This window comes from Staurois parvus, unplaced genomic scaffold (assembly GCF_062004578.1).
Source record: "Staurois parvus isolate SC_StPar_1 unplaced genomic scaffold, SC_StPar_1.0 ptg000334l, whole genome shotgun sequence".
NCBI classification, from domain to species: domain Eukaryota; kingdom Metazoa; phylum Chordata; class Amphibia; order Anura; family Ranidae; genus Staurois; species Staurois parvus.
Genome location: NW_028318130.1, coordinates 7,139,449 through 7,163,016, shown reverse-complemented (window position 1 = coordinate 7,163,016; position 23,568 = coordinate 7,139,449). Strand labels below are relative to the sequence as shown.

The window sequence follows — 23,568 nt, the reverse complement described above, 5'->3', positions numbered from 1 at the left end:
TTCATTCTTCATAATCAACACACATATGAACGAGCCCTAAAAGAGTTTCCACTGACCTTTCTAGCTGCATGTACTGTGAGGTTTTTCATTCTAAAAGATCACAACAAAGGTTCTAATGTCAGGTTACAGCAGGTTTCTAACTAACAGCACTTCTTGTTTGTTTGAAGGAGAGCAGAAAGCCATAAAAATTAGGGAGCTGTGATTTCATAGTCTAGTACAGGGGTAGGCAACCTTAAAGAGGTGGAGGTCTACCTGAACACCAAACCCGCAGGATATAATAGAAGTCTATGGCTTAGCACAGCAAAGGAAAGCTGCAGGTACATTGCACTGCACACATGGTGTGGGTAAACTGCAGCACATCAGTGTAAAAGCAGCCCTGTACTATTATGCCCAGTGGATTCCTTCACACTGACCTGAAGATCTCTTCTTTCCTTTTGCTGGCACCACTCTGGAGATGGCTAGCTGGGATAAGAGGTGGAATGCAGTTTGTATCACTCCGCATGGGACAGCAGCCAGCACTACAGAGGAGGAATCGGCTTATGTGGCTCTTGCTCCCTACAACAGTTCCAACTTTACAAGTAGTCCCTATGCATTGCACTCTGATGCTCTGGGATGGCGGGTCAGCAAGCCCAGACTGTGATCTACCTGTTTCCGGGCCGCCATCTACTGGTAGATTGCGATCTACAGGTAGCTGACCCCCGTTCTAGTACATATCCCTTTTTTAACAAAAAAAAATTGTCTACTCTGAACCTGTGCTTAAGCTGCTCTAATAAATTGTGTAAGAACTCTCAAGGAGTTGAACCCTTTGGCATTAGTTCCCCATGTAGGTTTTAAATACATTTGGTAAAATTCTTTATGGAGACTGTGTCAATTTTCCCTAAATAAGCTCTGAATAGGCTTTGTCCCAAAAAGCCTATCTTCCAACGTACTTATACTCACCTTCACTATGCTCTCCTACCACTCTGTCAGTGCTTCTGTGAAATACCCGGAGCTTCCAGATATGGGGGAGAATGTGACTTCATTCTGACGTGATGCAATGTTTGGGCCTGAGCCAAATAAGCATAAGAGTAGACTGCCCTATATGTCTTACTGATGGAATTGTATTTACAGGAGAAGTATGGGAATGGAAAAAAATAAACATACATACTCACCTAGATGGCTGCAACATCTATCTGATGTTCAGCTGACCCTTGCTGGCTATAACACTGAAAACTGAGCAATCACATGACTGGTGATCGCTCAGTTCTTGGACTTCACTGAGCAGGGAGTGCTGACTGTTAGTCACCAGCTCTCTGCTCTGCCCTGAGTGCTGGGCTGTGGAGGAGGAGGGAGTGATTGGCTCAGGATTTCAGCAGCACACTGAAAGGCTGAGTCAACTGCTGGTCAGGCATCTAGGCAGATCCTGACAATATTGTCAGGATCTCAGCAGAGCCTAAACCGGCTCTGTGATGTCAGCTGACAGCAGACTTTAGGACGCTGTTGGCTGAATCTGGGTCACAACAGTGCAAAAATAAGTGCACTCCTGTGACCCATAGGAGACGTATGGCCAAAACTTTGTTGGCCATACTTCTCTTTTATGGAAATATGTTACTTGGTGTTATTATTCTGGCTAATTTAAAGTACACTCTTTATCACAGCTCCAGCTCTAGGCAAACAACTAAATATACAGCTGAATATCTTAAAGCTGGTCTGTCAAAACATAAATGATTCCTGGCCAAGCTAAGCATGTGAGTTATAAGGAAGTAGGTGTATCCACTTTTTGGACAACATTACTTTGCTGTAGTGATCAGCGAAAATCCGGTAAAATCACATTATGGTGCTTTAGGGTTCTTTCACGTTCTGTATGTCCGTTTTTCATCTGTCTGTTTACGGATGAAAAAAGGACACCCGTGTATTTCTATGGACTAGCGGATATAAACGGATGATCATCTGTTTACACCTGTTAATGTCCGCATCCATTAACATCTGTTTTTTTGAACGGAAGAAAACCCTATTTTTCTTCCGTAAAAAATGACTGGACGAATAATGGATGTAAACAGATCAAAAACAGATGAAAAACAGATAAAAAACGGATGTAAACAGATGAGAAAAGAATGTAAAACGGATGTAAGCGGATATGAAAACGGAGGTGAAAAGTGAAGTCTTGATCCGTTTAGCTCCGATTTTAAAAAAAAAAAAAAGCAACTGAACTGATGAAAAAATGGAACGCCCGTGTGAAAGAACCCTAACACCCTAATATTTAGTTCCAGTTAAAAAATGAATTTAATCTCATTGTAATCTTATACATTTTTATCAGCCTGTTGTGTCGTGTTCTTGTTTTGTCCTATACAGATTTGTTGATGTACCTTGTAGTGGCTGTGTATATGACAAATGGTTTAAGCTGCATGATTGATGGTTTTACTGTAACATATCAACCACTTAGAGAACATACATCCTTTTCTGAATTAGTGTTCAGAAGATATATACATTGACAAATATTACTTTGGACAGTGTTGACCAGATGTTGAATTTATGAACATTTTGTAATGATGAATATTTATTTTAGTGAAGACAGAAAATCGATGTATGCTCTGAAAATCAATAGTTGAAACATAAAATATTATCTCTGACAGTTATCATTTATGTATGTTAAGTGATGAAGTTTTGTTTATACTTGTAAGTGTGTAGTTCATTGAAAGACATCTATCGATTGTATAATTTCTTAATGTTTTCCTTTGAGAGTTGTTAGAGAATTGTATATTGTTTGTTTATGTGACGGATGATTACATTCTCCTAGGATTGATCTCTCAGTGTATTAAAGACAAGATATGGCAACCAGCTTCTTAAAATATATGGCATTTAACCGCGTCCCTGTTGCTCTATAGCAGAACTACTGCTACAGGGCGGCAGGGCTGTGCAAAATCATGGATATATACGTGATTTTGCATTTCCAGGTAGGGGGCATGTGCACACCGCCTCGACTGCTCCGCCATTGGCGGCTTCAGATGCCGATCACCGGGTCCTGACTGGAGATTCGCCACCAGCACCCGATCGCCGAGGAACAGTAACAGGGGAGAGACCTGTGTGTAACATGCTGCTCTGTATTTCTCTGTATTAATTTACATGTACTGGGTTTTTTTTTTAGCAAAGACAGAATACATTTTGGCCTGAATTTATGAAGAAATTTGATTTTTAATTTTTTTTTTACTGGATATGTTTTATAGCAAAAATATCAAAAATATATTTTTTTGCAAAATTGTCAGCCTTTTTTTGTTTATAGCACAAAAAATTAAAAATGCACAGATGATCAAATACCACTGAAATGATGCTCTACTTATGGGAAAAAAGACATACATTTCATTTATGTATAGCGTTGCATGACCGCGCAATTGTCAGCTAAAATAACGCAGTGCCGTATCACAAAAAATGGCCTGGTCAGGAAGGGGAGTAAATCCTTTGGAAGGCAAATGGTTAAATAACTTTATAGGTTATTACATAAAGATGAATGTTTTCTTCACATTAGACATTGTTGGTGGAGCTATCAAAATCCTCCTTTATGGCCAAATCGTCAACGGCTCAACCAAAATTTCACTAAAGGCAAAACTTTTTTTAGTTTTGGATAGAGTGGACAGGGATTAGAACACCAGTCAGTTTTTTTTATTGCTGTCTGTACTTCTGTTGGGGAGATTCATCCTCTCTATCTGTCCTGTTTACTGTTATCATCAAAAATGAAAAGAAAATCTCAAATTTTGGGTTGACATTAGAACAGGAATAGAGCGGTAATCTTCCAATGTGGACACTAGTTCCAGTGACCCTGGTGACGCTCAGGATTCTCTCACATTGGAGAGATTTCCTCTCCCTTCCTGTTTTGGCTACAAGAAAGGAAGTGATGTGAAATCTCTGCAATGGGAGACATGGCAAAAAAAGAAAAAAAACTGATAGGAGTTATAACCTTTCCTTACTCTATAAAAAATTTAAAAAATTGTTTTGCCGCTAGTGACACCTGTATTAGACCTACTGTATCTGCTAAGCTCCCATCAGACCTCTGATGTACAGTGCTCAGCATAAATGAGTACACCCCAAGAGATTTGTCAGAAAACCTTTACTTTACTTTGAGAATCAACATTTTCTATGGGACACTATACTACTCCCACAAATGCGGGACATTGATTGCAAACAAAATTTGTTAATTTGCACATACACAAGTATTTTTCCTAACAAATAATTCAAGACCATGTGCAAAAATGAATACACCCCAATGAAAGTCTTAAGAGCAAAGCTACATTTTAGACAAAATCCTAATTTCATGCTGTCAGAAATGGCACCACATGGAAGAGACATGTCACAAGGCCTGAGAAAAAAAATATTTCTTCACACAAGAAAGGTGAAGATAAGATCAGCAAAGCTTTACTGATACAAAAATTTTACAAAGATGGAACTGTAGTCATCCCACAGAGACGTCCAGGCTGTCCACAGAAGTTAACACCAACAGGAGCGTTCTCTGATAAGAAGGGTTGAAGAAAATCCCCATGATAGTTCACTGCAGTTAGCTAAAGAAGTAGAAAGCCAAACTGGGGTGATTGTTTCCCGTAACACAATACGGCGTACACTGCAGAGGAATGGCATGCATGGGTGTCGTCCATGAAGGAAGCCTCTCCTAAAGCCCATGCACAAAAAAACCCGCCTAGAATTTGCCAGGACCCATGAAGCACCAGAAGACTACTAGGACTCTGTACTCTGGAGTGATGAGACCAAGATACATGTTTTTGGAAAGGATGGCTTCAAAACTGTATGGCGTCGCAAAAGTGAGGAGTACAAAGAAAAATGCATGGTGCCTGGCAATGTCCTTCTGTGGGGCTGCATGAGTGGTGCTGATGTCAGGGAGCTGCATTTTATTGGTATCATGAATTCACAGATGTACTGCTCTATATTGAATATATATTGAATATAGTGTATGTCTCCTGATCTGAAGCCAATGGGAATTCTAAAGAGACATCACTCTCCATCCAACATCCAGGCTCTAAAAGAGGTCATTCTTGAAGAATGGAAAAAGATAGATGTTGCAATATTTCACCAACTTGTTCATTCCATGCCTAGAAGACGTGGTGAAAATGTTTAATAAAACTCAAAACACAACATTTTGTTCTTTTGTTCATTGAGATATTGATTATACTATTACTTTTCATAAGGGGTGTACTCATTTATGCTTACAGTATATAGTATAAACACTATATTTAAAACGCCCCTGACCAACCCTCTCATGTATATTTACAGTCTTTCAACTTTCTCCTCATGTGTATATGTGTGTTTTTCTTCCAGTAACATCTGTATATACTTAGCTTCCCCAACATCATTCTCAGGTATATACAGCAGGTTGTTCTAAAATGTGCCACTTTTACATTGTGATGCAATGAATGCGCCAAATACAATATAGAATGCAGACACTTCGAATCTTAAGTGGAGCTACACGTACAGAGAGGAAAACTGGTTCAGACAGATTTTGCAAAAGCGTCCATGAATTTGGTGCAATTTGCACCACTTTTAGAATACATAAGAGACACTTTTTCAAAATATGTCTTTGTAAATTCCAGGGATAGACTGCTTTCCAGCAGGTGTGCAGGTTTCACATGTGCATTGGGAGGAAAGGTTACTGTTTGACCAAGCTGCCCTGTGGAATGCCTAGTTTCTTGTCCACTACATACAGAAGTAGGGTGATATCCCTACTAAGTCTTGAGTGGGTCTGGAGATTTCTTTTAATAATTGTTCAGTATCTTAGCTCAAAAAGACCAAAACTATGAAAGGCTTTATTGCAAATCTGCATTCATGAAATTGAAACATATGCATTGTTGTTTGCAGGCTGGGAAAATGGCTTTAAAGCCATCCTTAGTGGGGGCACTAGGCCCTGTGTCATTCTCAAGTTAAATGGCCCCAGGCATCCTACTTGGTAGGACGTGTGTGGATGGAGGACAGGAGTGTGGAGGGAGTTGCAACATAGCACAACAAGCATTCTTCCCAGCCATTGCTTTACTTTTCTATGGTTCTGCAGCATCCATCTTGTCTGCTCAAAGTATACAGGCAAGTATAGCCTTTTCATGGCATTGGAGTGTTTGCCTGAGAAGACAAGTGCAGGCTTAAAGTTGTGTATATTCATAGGGGGGGCTGGCCAGAAACTAGATGTATTCTTTAGAGACTAGTACTGGGCTGTATATATACTTGAGGGAGATGGCCAAGGGCTCTGTATATATATGGGGGGCTGGTGGGGTCCCAGATGTACTTATTACAGGTTATCAGGGACTGTTATATAACTCTTTACTTACATTAGGAGGTGATAAGAATAATAGATGGGTTGAAATACCTGTCCTGACAAATATGTTGTTTTTGGCTACCTTGAGTTCTGTCAACATCCTTGAATATCTAGGATGTTCATTATATGATGTGTGCTGAATAGGGGAATCAGAGTTCAGCAGAGATTATGTGATCGAGTGCTTAGGCCTTTAGGGTGTAGCCAGCATTGGAGAGGATAGAATAGTAAATATATTACGGCATTCTAATTTTTCTCAAATATCCATACCAATATGACTGCAAACATACTGTAGTTTCAAATAAAGGTTTCATACATTTTCATCCCATGCCTACCTATAAGATGAAATGTAATTATATTTTCTTTCCAATAAGGAAATTTTATACAAAAATGTTTTATCACAGAGCTAAATAAAACATTTTTTTGCTTTGTGCATAAATTAGGGGCCCATTAACACAATACAACAATTCATTCTGACCTTGTAGCAAAGCTTGTCTTGGAATCTTTTCAGTTAAATCTCAATTGTTGTTATTGTACTTGAAATAGCCAAGAACTCAGCGGCACAATAGATTTTATTATTTTTTTCCATGATAGAGACATCATCAGGTTCTATAGAGAAAAGCATGATGTAGAAATAAAAGTATAACTCTTGTATTCTATTCACATACAACAGAATTTGCTATTCATGTTACACAAAAACTTTATTGTCTGTACAGTTGAATAAGTCAAAAGGTCCAACTATTTCACTCACCATAGGAAGGAATTATTCTGCTAGTTGGAGTTCATATTAGTTTTACCTTAAATACCACTGGAGCTAGTGTGAAAAGTGGTCTTAAAGGTACCTAAACATTGCTTCATAAAAATATAGTTCCATATGCATGTTATAAATGGAGGGCAAATGCAGCTGGATTGAATGCAATTTGGGTTAAAGGGTTAAAGTGCATTTTTGCAAGGTAAACAGTAATTTATAAGCAACAGAGTGCCAAAACCGCCTGGAACAGTTGTGGACTTTTGAATGTTTTAAAGTACATCTAAAGGCTCCTGTATGACAGTCTATACAAATCCCCCCAGTCCCCCGTGACACTGCAGCCCACAGAGGGAGGGTGGTAGAAACAGAGGCAGTGATATCAATCCAAAAAACAGTGGACTGGACTGGGTGTGGCCAGTCGCTAATTGACTAGCTATAGGCTTTTGAATCAGCAGTGACAATGCTAATAGCCACATCTTTTCATGCCACTGTAGTGCAAACAGTCACAGTCTGCATGAGAGTGACAACGCTGCTTTGAATTTAGGAACAGTGCAGCATTGTTGCCACATCCATTAGGTGGACTTCACTGGCATGCTCTTCAAGTCTTTGTGGAACTTTCAGGGGGGATAAGAAAAAACTAGATTTGTGACTCTTCCCTGATGTTGGAGTATTGTGGCCTGTCATGCTCTTTGATGGTCCTGTTTTGAGTGGTGGATAAGATCTTCTAGCTACCCTCTAGAGCTCTGCATTTAAAATTGTCCTTTTTTGGGACCCTTTCACCATGGAATCACATCACCGCCATACCACACTTATTGTTTTTAGCTTTCATTTGTAGGCTTGCAACTGCTAACCTCTCTATTCTGGTGTATTTATGCCTCTGATGAAGAGTGATACTCGAGATGCGTCGGACAGCTTCTACATCAAGACTGTTACACCTACAGAGTATGTTACAAGCTATGTTTTATAATAAGAGATAAATATAATGTGGCAGTACTTAGATAAGGGCACTACATCCCTGGATGGTTTGATTACAATATACAGAAAACCCCCCCAATAGGATGAGACTTTAACGGCACCAATAAATAAAAAGTTCATATACATCTTTACTAAATACCATCATAAAACCATTAAATATAAAATAAGTAATGTAGAAAGAGCTGGTTCTAATTGTGTCACCATCACATGAATAATTACATTGCATTTATGCCTCTGATGAAGAGTGATACTCAAAATGTGTCGGAGAGCTTCTACATCAAGACTGCTACACCTACAGTGTATGTTATGAGCTATGGTTTTATGTTTTATAATAAGAGATAAATATAATGTGGCAATACTTAGATAAGGGCCTACATCCCTGGATTGTTTGATTACTGTATACAGAAACCCCCCCCAATAGGATGAGACTTTAATGGCACCAATAAATAAAAAGTTCATATACATCTTTATTAAATACCATTATAAAACCACTGAATATAAAAGAAGTAATGTAGAAAGAGCTGTTTCTAATTGTGTCACCATCACATACATAATTACATTGAATTTATGCCTCTGATGAAGATTGATACCGAAATGCATCGGAGAGCTTCTACATCAAGACTGTTATGCCTACAGTGCATATTATGAGCTATGGTTTTATGTTTTGTAATAAATGTGTAATACATATATATATATATATATATATATATATATATATAATCTTCTATTTTTTAACTATTTATGGTGCTGGAATTTGTGTGTTGGGATCAGAGGATTTTCGTTCTTTCATTATTGGACTGTGCATTGGTCAGGTTTCAAGAATAAGGGCTCTTTAGCACAGTCAACCAGGAAGTGGGGGGGCAAAAAAAAAAACAGGTGTCTGAGCCACAGTTTTACTGCCCTCCAGCCACCAATCATCACATTACAGTCCTACGGGGCTGTTCATTTGCTGCAGCTTTGCTTTGCTTCGCAACTGCACATTTTTTGCTCTCCAACTGCAGATTTTGGCATGCGGCCCCTTCTGTCATGCTTCCCTATTGAGATGAGGCCACACCCTCTAAAGAGTGATTTGAATGATGATCTTTCTTCAAAGGGCGTCATAAGTGTAAAAGATCTCTACCTATGTTTTCTTTTGTTTACCCCTATGGTCCAAAGTGTCAGACTAGAAGATTCTAATACCTTTTTGTTCAGCAATGGATGCAATAACACCATGCCTGAGACCTAATTTCCATGTCTGGACACCTGGGGCTAGTGATCTTGATGCCAGGACTACACAACACCCACAGTCAAAGTATAGCTGTATGCACACACCTGAATAAAGAAGAGTTCATAAATTAAAGTGAAGACACTCTATTGAATCTGGTGGTTTCAGGCTTTATAAATCACTTTAATCGTCATAGCTTTGCAGCTGCTGCATTTGACTGAGACGTTATTATTCGATGTATATTCCAAAAACATATAATCATTTCCTAGGTGTGCATTTGCTGGCTGTTGTTTTTGCACAGTTGACAGAAATAATACATGCCTTCACAAATCATGTACACAATGGCAACAATATAGCCATTGCTGTTTGGAAAGAAATTGCAAATTAATTTTGCTTTTGTGACCGACACAAAAATAAATGATATGATTAAAATACTTTGTTGTATATATTTCTCTTTAAACATCATCATATACAACCTAAACATTAAACATCATATTATTCAAAATGTATGTACTAGTTGTATGTATATACAGTGTGTATGAATGTATATTAATAATGGTATATAGCATTTTATGTATTTCATTATTCTTATAAGTGGATTCTCTGTTGCTTCTTTTATTAAAAAATACTATACTATCAAAATGTAAAATGCAACCTAGGTCACCTTCACCAAAGAACTGCCTATGCAGGTAAAGTCTGTGGATAAAAACAAACTGTGTGTCATTGACTAACTTTGAACTATGTCCTTGCTATAGGTGTAGGCCATTTACGTACCTCATGAAGCCTGGCTGGAATACTTCCAGGACGTTGCTAAGTGAGGCCTAGTCATTACTGCTCACCCCCAACATCACAGTTGTGAGATTTTTCTCTGATTCAGACCCCCTCACATGCTCCCCCTGATACAGTAGCTCTGAGCTCAGCGTATGAGAGTTCACACCTGTGATGGGGACGGAGAGCAGTAACATGTAGACCTCACTTAGTAAGGTCCTAGGAGTATTCCAGTCAGGCTTCATGAGGTACGTAAAGTGCCTACACCTATAGCAAGGGCATTATTCAACTTTATTCGGAGCTGCCAAGTTTGTTTTTATCTGCAGACACCCCTAACCTGCATAGGCAGTTCTTTGGTGAATGTGAACTATCCCTTTAAATGCATAGGAGGAACACAGCCTACATGCTTGATACTTAAATGCAGCTAAAGCCAAGAACAAAAATATAATAGAATGCAGCTTAGATGTGGTGGCTGTGTTACATTTTCTCTTGTCATGCCTTTTCCCTTTATTTTCACCTGGTGATCCTGCCAGTAACACTGCCCTAGGGTGCTCACTCACTGTACCATATTTATGGAAGAGCAATGGAAGGCCAGGCTACGCTAGCCTACAACCACCCTTCTCCATCGACTCCGCATCTCTATTACATTTATTGAGAAGCAATGAGAGGAGCAATGGAAGGCCAGGCTATGCTAGCCTACAACCCCCTTCTCCATCGACTCCTCATCTCTATTACATATTATAATATGGTAAGAATGTTCTGTATTTCACAGTGGCCAGATAGACAGGGCAAATGAACTTACAAGTTCACTAGACGTCTGGCAGGATCATCAGGTATTCCTTTGCACTTAGGAAGCCTGCATGGTTTTCTATGGGCTTCTTGCTGCCTCTCACATACAAGAAGCCTGACTTCAGAAATTCTGAGTAGTAAAAGTAATGAGTAATTCTGGTGGAGGAGGTGGCACAGAACTCACATTAAGGTATTTTGAGATAATGAGTAGATCTGCTGGGTTGAGCACAGCTATAATGTTTTCTGGATAGCATTAGTAGCTAATTGAATGTGTTTACTAGATGCATAGCATCACCCTTTGTATCAGTTAAATCAGTTCAGTACACCAAGGCTAGATATTAGACCGCTGAAGCAATTTGTATCCTCCTTTTCATAAATGCCATTTCACCTTGTATCTATTTGTTTTGTTTGAAGGTTGCTTCGAATGCTGCATAAAATGCCTTGGGGGTATTCCGTATGCATCATTGATCGCTACTATCCTGCTGTATGCCGGGGTTGCACTGTTCTGTGGCTGTGGTCACGAGGCTCTCTCAGGCACTGTCAACATTCTGCAGACCTATTTTGAAATGGCAAGAACTGCTGGGGACACACTTGACGTCTTTACCATGTGAGTCATAATATCATACATTTCTACAAACTGTAAATACAATTTTTGATTATTTAAAGTGGAACTATAGGGAGAAAATTGAATCTTGATAGATCACTTCAGGCTGGCCCCTTTGCAGGTATAGATTATTATTATTATTATAATACAGGATTTATATGGCACCAACAGATTGCACAGCACTTTACAAAATGAAGGTAGACATTACAGTTACAATACAATTTGGTACAAGAGGAAACAGAAGGCCCTGCTCGTTAGAGCTTACAATCTAGGAGGAAGGGTTGAGTGATACAAAAGGTAATAGTTGTGGGGGATGAGCTGATGGAGGAAATAAAAGGCAGTTTACGAGTTAGAAGCAGGATAAGCTTCTTTAAAGAGAACAGTTTTCAGGGATTGTCTAAAGGTAGATAGATTAGGAGATAGTCAGACAGATTGGGGAAGGAAGTTCCATAGGATGGGAGAAGCTCGGGAGAAGTCCAGGAGGACTGAAGCATGGGAGGAGGTGACAGGAACTAGAGAGCCGAAGGTCTTGGGAGGATTGAAGAGATCGGTTTGGCAGATATTTTGAGACCAGGTTAGTAATGTAGCTGCGGGCAAAGTTGTGGATGGCTTTGTAAGTTGTTGTTAGTATTTTTAATTTTATTCATTGGGCAAGTGGAAGCCAGTGGAGGGATTGGCAGAGAGGGGTAACAGACACTGAATGGTTGGTAAGGTGGATATAGATATGTAAAATATGTGCAATAAGGGTCTATACTGTTTAACCTCCCTAGCGGTCTGATTATGTCCATATTTCTGTGCTCAAAACGATACATTTTTTTGCATGGAAATATGTATTTTTTTTTATTGTAGGCCTGTAATTTTTAGGAATAACTCACTGAAATCTGTCCAAACAAGAGTCTAGTAAACATCCTGGATATGAAAAAATTTGAAACACAAAATCAAAAATTATAATTTAATAAATAATCATAAAAAATAATAATATAATAATAACATTAATTCAATATTGTAATCAACCAAAAACACTGAAATTTGAAATAGAGCTCCAAGTTCGCACATCACTGAGCTTAGTCGCAAAATCGTTTTTAGTCTGACGAATTTCCCCACAAATCATTATCACTCAATTCTGCAAGTAGTTTTGATTTACTATCGCTGTTCTCTAGCTGGTCTGACATAAAGGGACGCTTTTTGGACGCCATGGACGTTTCTCAGTTTCAAGGCAGAAAGAACAGTAAAAATGCAGACAGGGCACAGGACGAAGCACTAGGGACAAAATGTATGTGAAATGGTTTGAAACAGTAATGTTATACTATGTGATTTTAGTGTATTTCGTGAATGTCACTTTTTAACCACCTCCCGTCCGGCCATTGTATATAAATGGATGGACGGTGGCAGTGCAAGGGCGGGTAGCAATTTAAAACGGCCTCCCTGCTCCTGATCGTCGTACAGGACCTCTGTGCGAGGTCCCGATCATGTGATCACTGATTGGCCAATCAGTGATCACATGCAGAGTAGTAAGCAAGATGTCACAACAGCCTTGTGCCATCTGACAAGCTGTGACCAATCACAGCTAACACAGTATTTCTCAATGGCTGCAGGAATGTAGCCAGAGAGGAGAAAGTATTGCTTTTACAGCCTTTATGGGTGTAAAAGCAATCAGTGTAAAAAAAAAAAAAAATCTTCCTCACCCCCCACAAGTAGTACAGTGTCACCATGGTGACACTGTACTGCTAGGGTGACAGTATGTAAAAAAAACAAAAACATAAATAATATAAAAAAAATAAAATAAAAATGTTAAAACATTTTTTTACAAATCATAACTTTTGGTTAGAAACTAATTTGGGTAATTTTTTTTTTACTAAAAAGATAACTGAATAAATTTTGGCCAATATTTATGATGAAATATTTATTTGCAAAATTTTATAAGAAAAACACTTTTTTTTCAAAATTTTAGGAGTTTTTCATGTATATAGCAAAAAAAATAAACATCCCAGTGGTGAATAAATACCACCAAAATAAAGCTTTATCTGTCTCTAAAAAATTCATATGGGTACAGTCTTGCATGACCGCGCAATTGTCATTCAAAGTGTGATAGCGCTGAAAGCTGAAAATTAGCCTGGACAGGAAGGGGGTAAAAGTGTCCAGGCTTGAAGTGCTTAAAATTTTTAAATTTCCCGCCGGTTCCGGCCCTCATCCATCCCGCATGTCCTGACACTCGCAGTGACCAGAACCCGGAAAACGGATGCCGGCATTGGCTGGAGGAGATGGCCGGGGACGCTGCAGGGGAGTGCAGTACAAGGTAAGTGAAACAGGAATCCCAGAGCAATGCTGCAGGGTAATCCCGGGTGTAACTCGGGGTTACCGCTTTTGGTACTGATAATTAACCCTGAGCTACACTCGGGAATACCGCCAGGGGGATTAAAATCTGGTAATACAGTGTCCCACCCTGGTCTGCACATGCTCAATTGCTGTCCATTTTTAGGCACTGTGCCAAATTTTAGAGGCCGATCTGCTGACAGTGTAAAGATTAAAGCAGAACTAAACCTATTGATTTAACAGTTTTGAAAAAAAATGTTACATTCCCTGTATGCCAGGCATGCTAACTGTCACATGTGCTTGTGTTCTCAACCAAATTGTCAAACCATCAAATGACTGGTGTTATAACTGATCACATGTTCAGCTCCATGGCAGTTGCAGATCAAACAGATGGTAGTTTCCTTGGCTGTAAAGGATAGGAGGGTTTTGTTCTGCTTTAACTGCTGTTCGGGTTCTGAGCTTCATTACAATGGCAGCCTCCGGCAAGAAGAAACAAGAACAATGCTGGAGGCAATTTACATCACACACTAATTTTGGTAGCATAAATATTAAAATAGAATGTATGTTCCTTGCTAAAGAACATTATTTGTTATCAATTGTTATGAGTAAAGTTCCATTTTAAGTAATAGAGTTATACGGATAGATTCTGCCCTATGATTCTGACTAGAGATGAGCGAATTATTCAAAAATTCGATTCGGCTGATTCGCCGAATTCGCGGAATAAATTCGATTCGAGACGAATATATTCGCTGCGAATTTAACGTGTAAAAAGGGTGTTTCTAGGCTTCAGAGAGCCTTTATATTAGTGCAGAACACTGTACCTTTAATTTAAATGCCCTTGGAGTCTGCTGGGGAAGAGAAATAATACTGTCAGTCAGTATGACATGCAGATGAGTGCCGTCGATCTTAGAATCACCGCACACTTCACTCATTTGGGCAGTCACGGGGCCAAAACCAGAGTGTGGAGCCACAGTGTGGCGGTGGAGGCAGCAGCAATGGGAGGCCATACAGCACCCTATGACAAAATGGAACTCACCAGCAGTGTGAGGAGACCTGAAAGTGGCACATGGCAGAGTGTGGCGATGGAGACAGCAGCAATGGGAGGCTGTACAGGGACCCATGAGACACTCTGGACCTGGCAGCAGCATGAGGAGGCGGTACAGGGGCCCATGACAGATTACGGGCCTGGCAGCAGCATGAGGAGTCGGTACGGGGGCCCATGGCAGATTACGGGCCTGGCAGCAGCAATGGGAGGCCATACAGCACCCTATGACAAAATGGAACCCACCAGCAGTGTGAGGAGACCTGAAAGTGGCACATGGCAGAGTGTGGCGATGGAGACAGCAGCAATGGGAGGCCGTACAGGGACCCATGAGACACTCTGGACCTGGCAGCAGCATGAGGAGGCGGTACAGGGGCCCATGACAGATTACGGGCCTGGCAGCAGCATGAGGAGTCGGTACGGGGGCCCATGGCAGATTACGGGCCTGGCAGCAGCAATGGGAGGCCATACAGCACCCTATGACAAAATGGAACCCACCAGCAGTGTGAGGAGACCTGAAAGTGGCACATGGCAGAGTGTGGCGATGGAGACAGCAGCAATGGGAGGCCGTACAGGGACCCATGAGACACTCTGGACCTGGCAGCAGCATGAGGAGGCGGTACAGTGGCCCATGACAGATTACGGGCCTGGCAGCAGCATGAGGAGTCGGTACGGGGGCCCATGGCAGATTACGGGCCTGGCAGCAGCATGAGGAGGCGGTACAGGGGCCCATGGCAGAGTGGCGGAGCGTAAGCAGCTAAAATTGAAGGCCATACAGAGGCCTATGTTAAAAAGTCCCCCCAGCAGCAGCGTGGGGAGACGACTAATAGTCGTCTCCCCACGCTGCTGCTGGGGGGAATTTTTAACATAGGCCTCTGTATGGCCTTCAATTTAAGCTGCTTACGCTTCGCCACTCTGCCATGGGCCCCTGTACCGCCTCCTCTTGCTGCTGCCAGGTCCAGAGTGTGTCATGGGTCCCTGTACGGCCTCCCATTGCTGCTGACTTCATCGCCAGACTCTGCCATGTGCCACTTTCAGGTCTCTTTACACTGTTGGTGGGTTCCATTTTGTGATAGGGTGCTGTATGGCCTTCCATTGCTGCTGCCTCCACCGCCACCCTGCGCCATGTGCCTCTGTCGTCTGCTCACGCTGCTGACGGCTTCCGCTTTTTAACCGAGGCCTGTGTTTGGCTTCCGAATACTGCTGCATCCACCGCCACCCTGCGCCATGTGTCTCTGTCGTCTGCTCACGCTGCTGACGGCTTCCGCTTTTTAACCTAGGCCTGTGTATGGCTTCAGAATAATGCTGCCTACACCGCCACCCTGCGCCATGTGCCTCTGTCGTCTGCTCACGCTGCTGCCAGGTCCATACTGATTCATGGCCCCCTGTACCGGCTCCTCATGAACATGGTTCAGCGGGTTTGCATCACTTAACGGCAAATCGTTGACAAACGCTGGGACGTTCAATGTTGTGCGCATTAAGCCAGACACCAAAGGGCAGCACAGACCTGTTATTACTCGCTCAAGCATGGCTGAACAAAACCAGTCTCTACCACAAATTGGACCCAGACCTGCCCAGGGTCTCGTAAGTAGATTGCACGGAGGAGTAGAGTTCGTTATTGGAATTAACTGTGAGGGACTTTTAAACCTAGGCCTGTGTATGGCCTTCAATTGAAGCTGCTTCTGCTCCGCCACTCTGCCATTGGACTCTTGATAGTCGTCGACTATCAAGAGTCCAATGGCAGAGTGGCGGAGCAGAAGCAGCTTCAATTGAAGGCCATACACAGGCCTAGGTTTAAAAGTCCCTCACAGTAAATTCCAATAACGAACTCTACTCCTCCGTGCAATCTACTTACGAGACCCTGGGCAGGTCTGGGTCCAATTTGTGGTAGAGACTGGTTTTGTTCAGCCATGCTTGAGCGAGTAATAACAGGTCTGTGCTGCCCTTTGGTGTCTGGCTTAATGCGCACAACACTGAACGTCCCAGCGTTTGTCAACGATTTGCCGTTAAGTGATGCAAACCCGCTGAACCACGTTCATGAGGAGCCGGTACAGGGGGCCATGAATCAGTATGGACCTGGCAGCAGCGTGAGCAGACGACAGAGGCACATGGCGCAGGGTGGCGGTGTAGGCAGCATTATTCTGAAGCCATACACAGGCCTAGGTTAAAAAGCGGAAGCCGTCAGCAGCGTGAGCAGACGACAGAGACACATGGCGCAGGGTGGCGGTGGATGCAGCAGTATTCGGAAGCCAAACACAGGCCTCGGTTAAAAAGCGGAAGCCGTCAGCAGCGTGAGCAGACGACAGAGGCACATGGCGCAGGGTGGCGGTGGAGGCAGCAGCAATGGAAGGCCATACAGCACCCTATCACAAAATGGAACCCACCAACAGTGTAAAGAGACCTGAAAGTGGCACATGGCAGAGTCTGGCGATGAAGTCAGCAGCAATGGGAGGCCGTACAGGGACCCATGACACACTCTGGACCTGGCAGCAGCAAGAGGAGGCGGTACAGGGGCCCATGGCAGAGTGGCGAAGCGTAAGCAGCTTAAATTGAAGGCCATACAGAGGCCTATGTTAAAAATAATAACATGTTTGGGGCATGATTCATGGCGGATTTAGTCAGTTGTGTCAGGAACTGGTGGTTTGAAATCCAGACTAATCCACGCCTGATTCATTTTCACAAACGTGAGTCTCTCCACAGTTTGGGTGGACAGTCGTGTCCTCCGCGGAGTTACAATACCTCCTGCCGCACTAAACACGCGCTCCGATGCCACGCTACTGGCCGGGCATGACAGCCTTTCAAGGGCAAATTCAGCTAGTTGGGGCCAAAGGTCAAGTTTCGTTGCCCAGTAGTCAAGGGGATTGTCTACCTCGGTTGGCAGGGTGCTGTCCAAGTAGGCCCGAGCCTGTTGTTTGAGGTCCTGCTCCAGGTCCACCTGATGCTGCTGCTGCTGCGGCTGGTTAGTAGTTTCCTCACTGCGCTGGTGAAGAAAGCTACTCATCATCGACTGCAGACTGAGGCAGCCGCTGCTGGTGGAGCTGCCACTGCTCCTACCACCCCACCCCTCCCCTGCTGCCATGGCAGCGGAACGCGAGCGCACAGGGCCCACAGTGTCTGAGGATGGACGTTGGCGCAGAAAGGCAGAGACCAACTGACTACATAGGTGGTTTTTATAGTACTTTATTTTGGCCTCCCTCTCAGCAGGTGTGAAAAAGGCCACCATTTTTGAACGGTAGCGAGGGTCCAACAAGGTGGACAGCCAAAAGTCATCCCTCTGTCTGATGGTTATTATTCGGCTGTCGCTACGCAAGCAACCGAGCATGCTATGGGCCATTTGTGCCAAGGAATGCGAGGGACTCCCTGCCTCCATCTCCACAGCATACTGCCACGGTGCGTCTGGGTCCTCTGTCTCCTCCTCCTCCTCCTCTACCAGATGCTCCTGCTCCTCCACTCCTGTCCGCTGAGTGGAAAAACCACCCATTTCACTCAATAATTCCTGAGCACCAATGTCCTCCTCTACCTCCTCCTCTTCTTCCTGTCCTGCCCCCACAGGGGTCATGTGGCGTTGAGATCTGTGCGCCACGTCTACCGCACCCTGACCAGCCATTGTTAACAGCATTTGTTCCAGGACGTGCAACAGAGGAATGACGTCGTTCATCCCATAGTCCTGCCGACTCACGAATAGCGTGGCCTCCTCAAAGGGCCTGAGCAAGCGGCAGGTGTCACGCATGAGCTGCCAATGGCTGACATCTAAGTTACACAGGGGAGTACCTTTATCCGCTTGTAACATCAGGAAATCGGTGATGGCCTTTCGCTGTTCGTAAAGGCGGTCTAACATATGTAGGGTTGAATGCCACCTTGTTGCAACGTCGCAGATCAGGCGATGCTGTGGAATTCCGTTCTGCCGCTGCAGCTCAAGGAGGGTGTGCTTTGCGGTGTAGGAATGGCTGAAATGCATGCAAAGTTTACGTGACATTTTAAGGATGTCTTGCAGTGGGATGGTGGATTTTAGGAACCGCTTGACAACCAGATTGAATACGTGAGCCATGCATGGCGCATGGCACAACCTTCCTTGACGCAGAGCAGACACCATGTTCTTTCCGTTGTCGGTCAACATGGTTCCGATTTTCAGTTTGCGCGGAGACAGCCATCTGTCGATTTCTCTGTTCATTACACTCAGAAGTTCCTCCCCTGTGTGACTACGTGCGCCAAGGCATACCAGGTGCAGCACAGCATGACACCGTTGCGCCCTGCACATGTGATATGCCGGTCGGGTAATGGGACTTGGCACGGGGGTGGCGGCTGAGGACACGGCGGAAGAAGAGGTGGTAGAGGCGGACATCTTTGCTGGATCAAGGACGTGCAAACGTGGAGGCAAAAGCGGCGTGACCTGTCCAAGTTGCTGGTGCGGCTGTGCCGGCACCACGTTCACCCAGTGGGCCGTAAATGACATGTACTGTCCCTGACCGTAGTTACAGCTCCACACGTCGGCGCTGCCGTGCTCTTTGGCAGAGACCGACATGCTCAAAGACTGGCCCACCATCTCTTCTACATGTGAATGCAGGGCTGGCACTGCCTTTTTGGCGAAGAAATGCCGGCTTGGCACTGTCCACCTTGGCTCGGCACAAGCCATCATTTCTCGGAAAGGTGCTGAGTCCACCACTTGGAAAGGGAGGGACTGCAGCACCAGCAACTTGGACAGGAGGACGTTCAGCTTCTGCACCGTTGGGTGCGTGCTCGCAAACTGTTGTCTCTTGGAAACGGATTCCAAGAAAGACTGCTGACGGAATCCGTGAAGAGGAGTAGCAGGAGAAGGAGCATCTGAACGAGCGGAAGATGCCAACGAGCGACAACTCCCCTCAGCAGAGGTGTTGGAGCCTTGACTGGCTGATAGAGGGCGATTGACGTCGGGTGACGGAGCAAGAAACGGAGCGGGTGATGGAGCGGGGGCTGGGGCAGGCAGAACCGCCGTATCTTTATCACGGTTTTCCCAGGCCACCGAATGGCGACGCTGCATATGCTGACGCAACGCTGTAGTCCCAACATGGGCCCCCTGGCCACGCTTGACTTTCTGGTCACATAGTCGACATACGGCTACGTTTACTTCCTCGGGCGGCTTGACGAAAAATTGCCACACCGCCGAGTAGGAAACTTTTCCCCCGCTACTCCTCACTGGCTGACTGCTACTTCCTCCGTGCACACCGGCACCACTACTGGCCGTGGTGGTAGGCTGCAGTAGAGCTGGTGCTCTACTCCGTGGCCGTTTGCCTCCACTGACACTGCTGCGACCCTGCTGCCTCCTGGGCAACCCACCGACTGTTTTGCTCACTGGCAAGCTGGCACCCTCTTCTCCTGATGATGCGGAAGCAATAGCCTGATGACGACGAGGCTGCCAAGTGCGATCAGCCTCATCATCATCAATTAGGGTCTCCGCGTCACTACTAGCCCCCTCGGCTGCGTGTGGGTCAGGAGACAGACCTGTCTCTAGACCGGCTACCGAGCCACTCTCCTCACCAGTACTTCTTCGCCTGGCTGCTGAAGAGGCGGATGTCTCCCCCCGTTCCTGACCGCCCTCTGTTAGCTCTTCCTCACTGTACAGTGGGGCTGAGCCCACAGCATGCGATACTTCGCTTGGTGAGGGAACACCAAAGGACAGGGGCAGGTAGAGGACACGTGATTTCAGTGGGCTTGCTCCCGGGCCATGCCAACTAACGGTTGTGTCTGACGTACCCACCGACCGTTGGCTGTAGGTGTCAGAGGTGACCTGGGAAGAGGAAGACGACCGAGTCAACCAATCGATGACGGCAGGGTTGTCGGTGGAGACACGACCGCTGGATGACACCGGGAGCACTGGCCTCTGGCTGCGACTAGTGCTGCCTCGACCCCTTCCTCTGCTGCCACGTCTGCTCGCTCCTGAAACATTGCCTCCTCTGCCACTCCTCTGCGTGTTGTCTGACATACTCTTTAATTCAATAGTGGTTGTGAAGCAGAAAGTAACGATTCTGTGTCCCTGAGTAACAATTCTGTGTCCCCGAGTAACGATTCTGTGTCCCTGAGTAACAATTCTGTGTGCCCGAGTAACGATTCTGTGTCCCTGAGTAACGATTCTGTGTCCCTGAGTAACGATTCTGTGTCCCTGAGTAACAATTCTGTGTCCCTCAGTAACGATTCTGTGTCCCTGAGTAACGATTCTGTGTCCCTGAATAACAATTCTGTGTCCCTGAGTAACGATTCTGTGTCCCTGAGTAACAATTCTGTGTCCCTCAGTAACGATTCTGTGTCCCTCAGTAACAATTCTGTGTCCCTGAGTAACAATTCTGTGTCCCTCAGTAACAATTCTGTGTCCCTGAGTAACGATTCTGTGTCCCTGAGTAACGATTCTGTGTCCCTGAGTAACGATTCTGTGTCCCTCAGTAACGATTCTGTGTCCCTCAGTAACGATTCTGTGTCCCTGAGTAACAATTCTGTGTCCCTGAGTAACGATTCTGTGTCCCTCAGTAACGATTCTGTGTCCCTGAGTAACGATTCTGTGTCCCTCAGTAACGATTCTGTGTCCCTGAGTAACAATTCTGTGTCCCTGAGTAACGATTCTGTGTCCCTCAGTAACAATTCTGTGTCCCTGAGTAACAATTCTGTGTCCCTGAGTAACAATTCTGTGTCCCTGAGTAACAATTCTGTGGCCCTAAAGTCTCTGTGGCCCTAACTCTGTCCCTAATACAGACAGGTCTGTCTCTCTTGAATGACCGGAGGCTAATGGAGAATTCTAAGATGGCCGCAATTTATAGCTCCACCATTACACAGTGCTGGCTGGCTGGCTGCTGATTGGCTAATGCGATCACATGTCATGAATGAATGCATTATGGGTCAGCGCGCCTTGTCTGCGCGCCTTCCCAGAGATCCCCGCTCCGTCGCCACACATGTCGCCGCCATTTTTGGGAAAATTCGATTCGTGCATCCGAAGTTTGCTAATTTTCGGATTCGGCGCGAATCGAATTTTTCCTGATCTTCGAAACGAATTCCACTTCGCCATGTTCGATTCGCTCATCTCTAATTCTGACAATGTGCTCGATTCACTGAAGCAGATCAATTGTGGTATTTACAGTGCCTTGAAAAAGTATTCATCCCCCTTGAAATTTTCCACATTTTGTCATGTTACAACCAAAAACATAAATGTATTTTAATGGGATTTTATGTGATAGACCAACACAAAGTGGCTTATAATTGTGAAGTGGAAGGAAAATGAAAAATGGTTTTAAAAATTTTTTACAAATAAATATCTGAAGTGCGGTGTGCATTTGTATTCAGCTCACTTTACTTTGATACCTATAACTAAAATCTAGTGGAACCAATTGCCTTCAGAGGTCACCTAATTAGTAAATAGAGTCCACCTGTGTGTAATTTAATCTCAGTATAAATACAGCTGTTCTGCGAAGCCCTCAGAGGTTTGTCAGAGAACATTAGTAAAGAAACAACATCATGAAGACCAAGGAACACACCAGACAGGTCAGGGATAAAGTTGTGGAGAAGTTTACAACAGGGTTAGGTTATAAAAAAATATCCCAGCTTTGAACATGTCATGGAGCACTGTTCAATCCATCATCTGAAAATGGAAAGAGTATGGCACAATTGCAAGTCTACCAAAACATGGCCGTCCACCTAAACTGACAGGTCGGGCAGGGAGAGCATTATTCAGGAAAGCAGCCAAGAGGTCCGTGTTAACTCTGGAGGAGCTGCAGAGATCCACAGCTCAGGCGGGAGAATCTGTTCACAGGACAACTATTAGTTGTGCACTCCACAAATCTGGCCTTTATGGAAGAGCGGCAAGAAGAAAGCCATTGTTGAAAGAAAGCCATAAGACGTCCCGTTTCCAGTTTGCTAGAAGCCATGTGGGGGACACAGTAAACATGTGGAAGAAGGTGCTCTGGTCAGATGAGACCAAAATTGAACGTTTTGGCCTAAAAGCAAAAGTATGTGTGTGAAACATGGTGGTGGTAACATGTTGTGGGAATGCTTTCATTCACTAGGGACATGGAAGCTGGTCAGAGTTGCTGGAAAGATGGATGGAGCCAAATACAGGGCAATCTTAGAAGAAAACCTGTTTGCAAAAGACTTGAGACTGGGGCGGAGGTTCACTTTACAGAATGACAAGGACCCTAAACATACAGCCAGAGCTACAATGTAATGGTTTAGATCAGCAATGGGCAAACTACGGCCCGCGGGCCATATACGACCCGGCGGACCTTTTAATCCGGCCCGCGGAGCGTGATACTGTCAGGATGGCTGTCAGGATGTGTGTAGGCAGGGCAGCGTGACGAACATGAGGGGAGCTAGGCTCCTCTCACAGTCCACCCTGAAGACCGGTGTAGCATAAAAATCTGTCTCCTATGAGGATCTGTCCCCCTCGACGTATCTGCGCATGTGCCGGAGATCGCCGATCGGCTGCTAATGCCTGAAACTGGCACATGCGCAGATACGTCGAGGGGGACAGATCCTCATAGGAGACAGATTTTCATGCTACACCGGAACGGCGCGGGAACACGGCGAGAGGAACGCGCGGAGCAAAGGTAAGTGAATTGACACAGGGGGGACTTGGGGACTTAATGTGGGGAATGAATTACTATAGGGGGGATGAATTACTATGGGGGATGAATTACTATGGGGGATGAATTACTATATGGGGGATTAATTACTATATGGGGGATGAATTACTATGGGGGATGACTTACTATGGGGGATGACTTACTATATGGGGGATGAATTACTATGGGGGATGAATTACTATATGGGGGATGAATTACTATATGGGGGATGAATTACTATGGGGGATGAATTACTATGGGGGATG

The 23,568-nt window shown here is 44.3% G+C and overlaps 1 protein-coding gene across 2 annotated transcripts in view; it reads left to right on the top strand.

Annotated features, from left to right (window-relative positions):
• GPM6A (glycoprotein M6A) overlaps positions 1 to 23,568 on the top strand; it is a 335,676-nt gene that overhangs the window by 224,612 nt on the left and 87,496 nt on the right. For both annotated transcript variants that reach the window (XM_089684046.1, XM_089684045.1), the window contains exon 2: positions 11,179 to 11,371. In XM_089684046.1, coding sequence (XP_089540172.1) covers positions 11,179 to 11,371 — 193 coding nt within the window. The remainder of the gene's footprint in view (positions 1 to 11,178; positions 11,372 to 23,568) is intronic.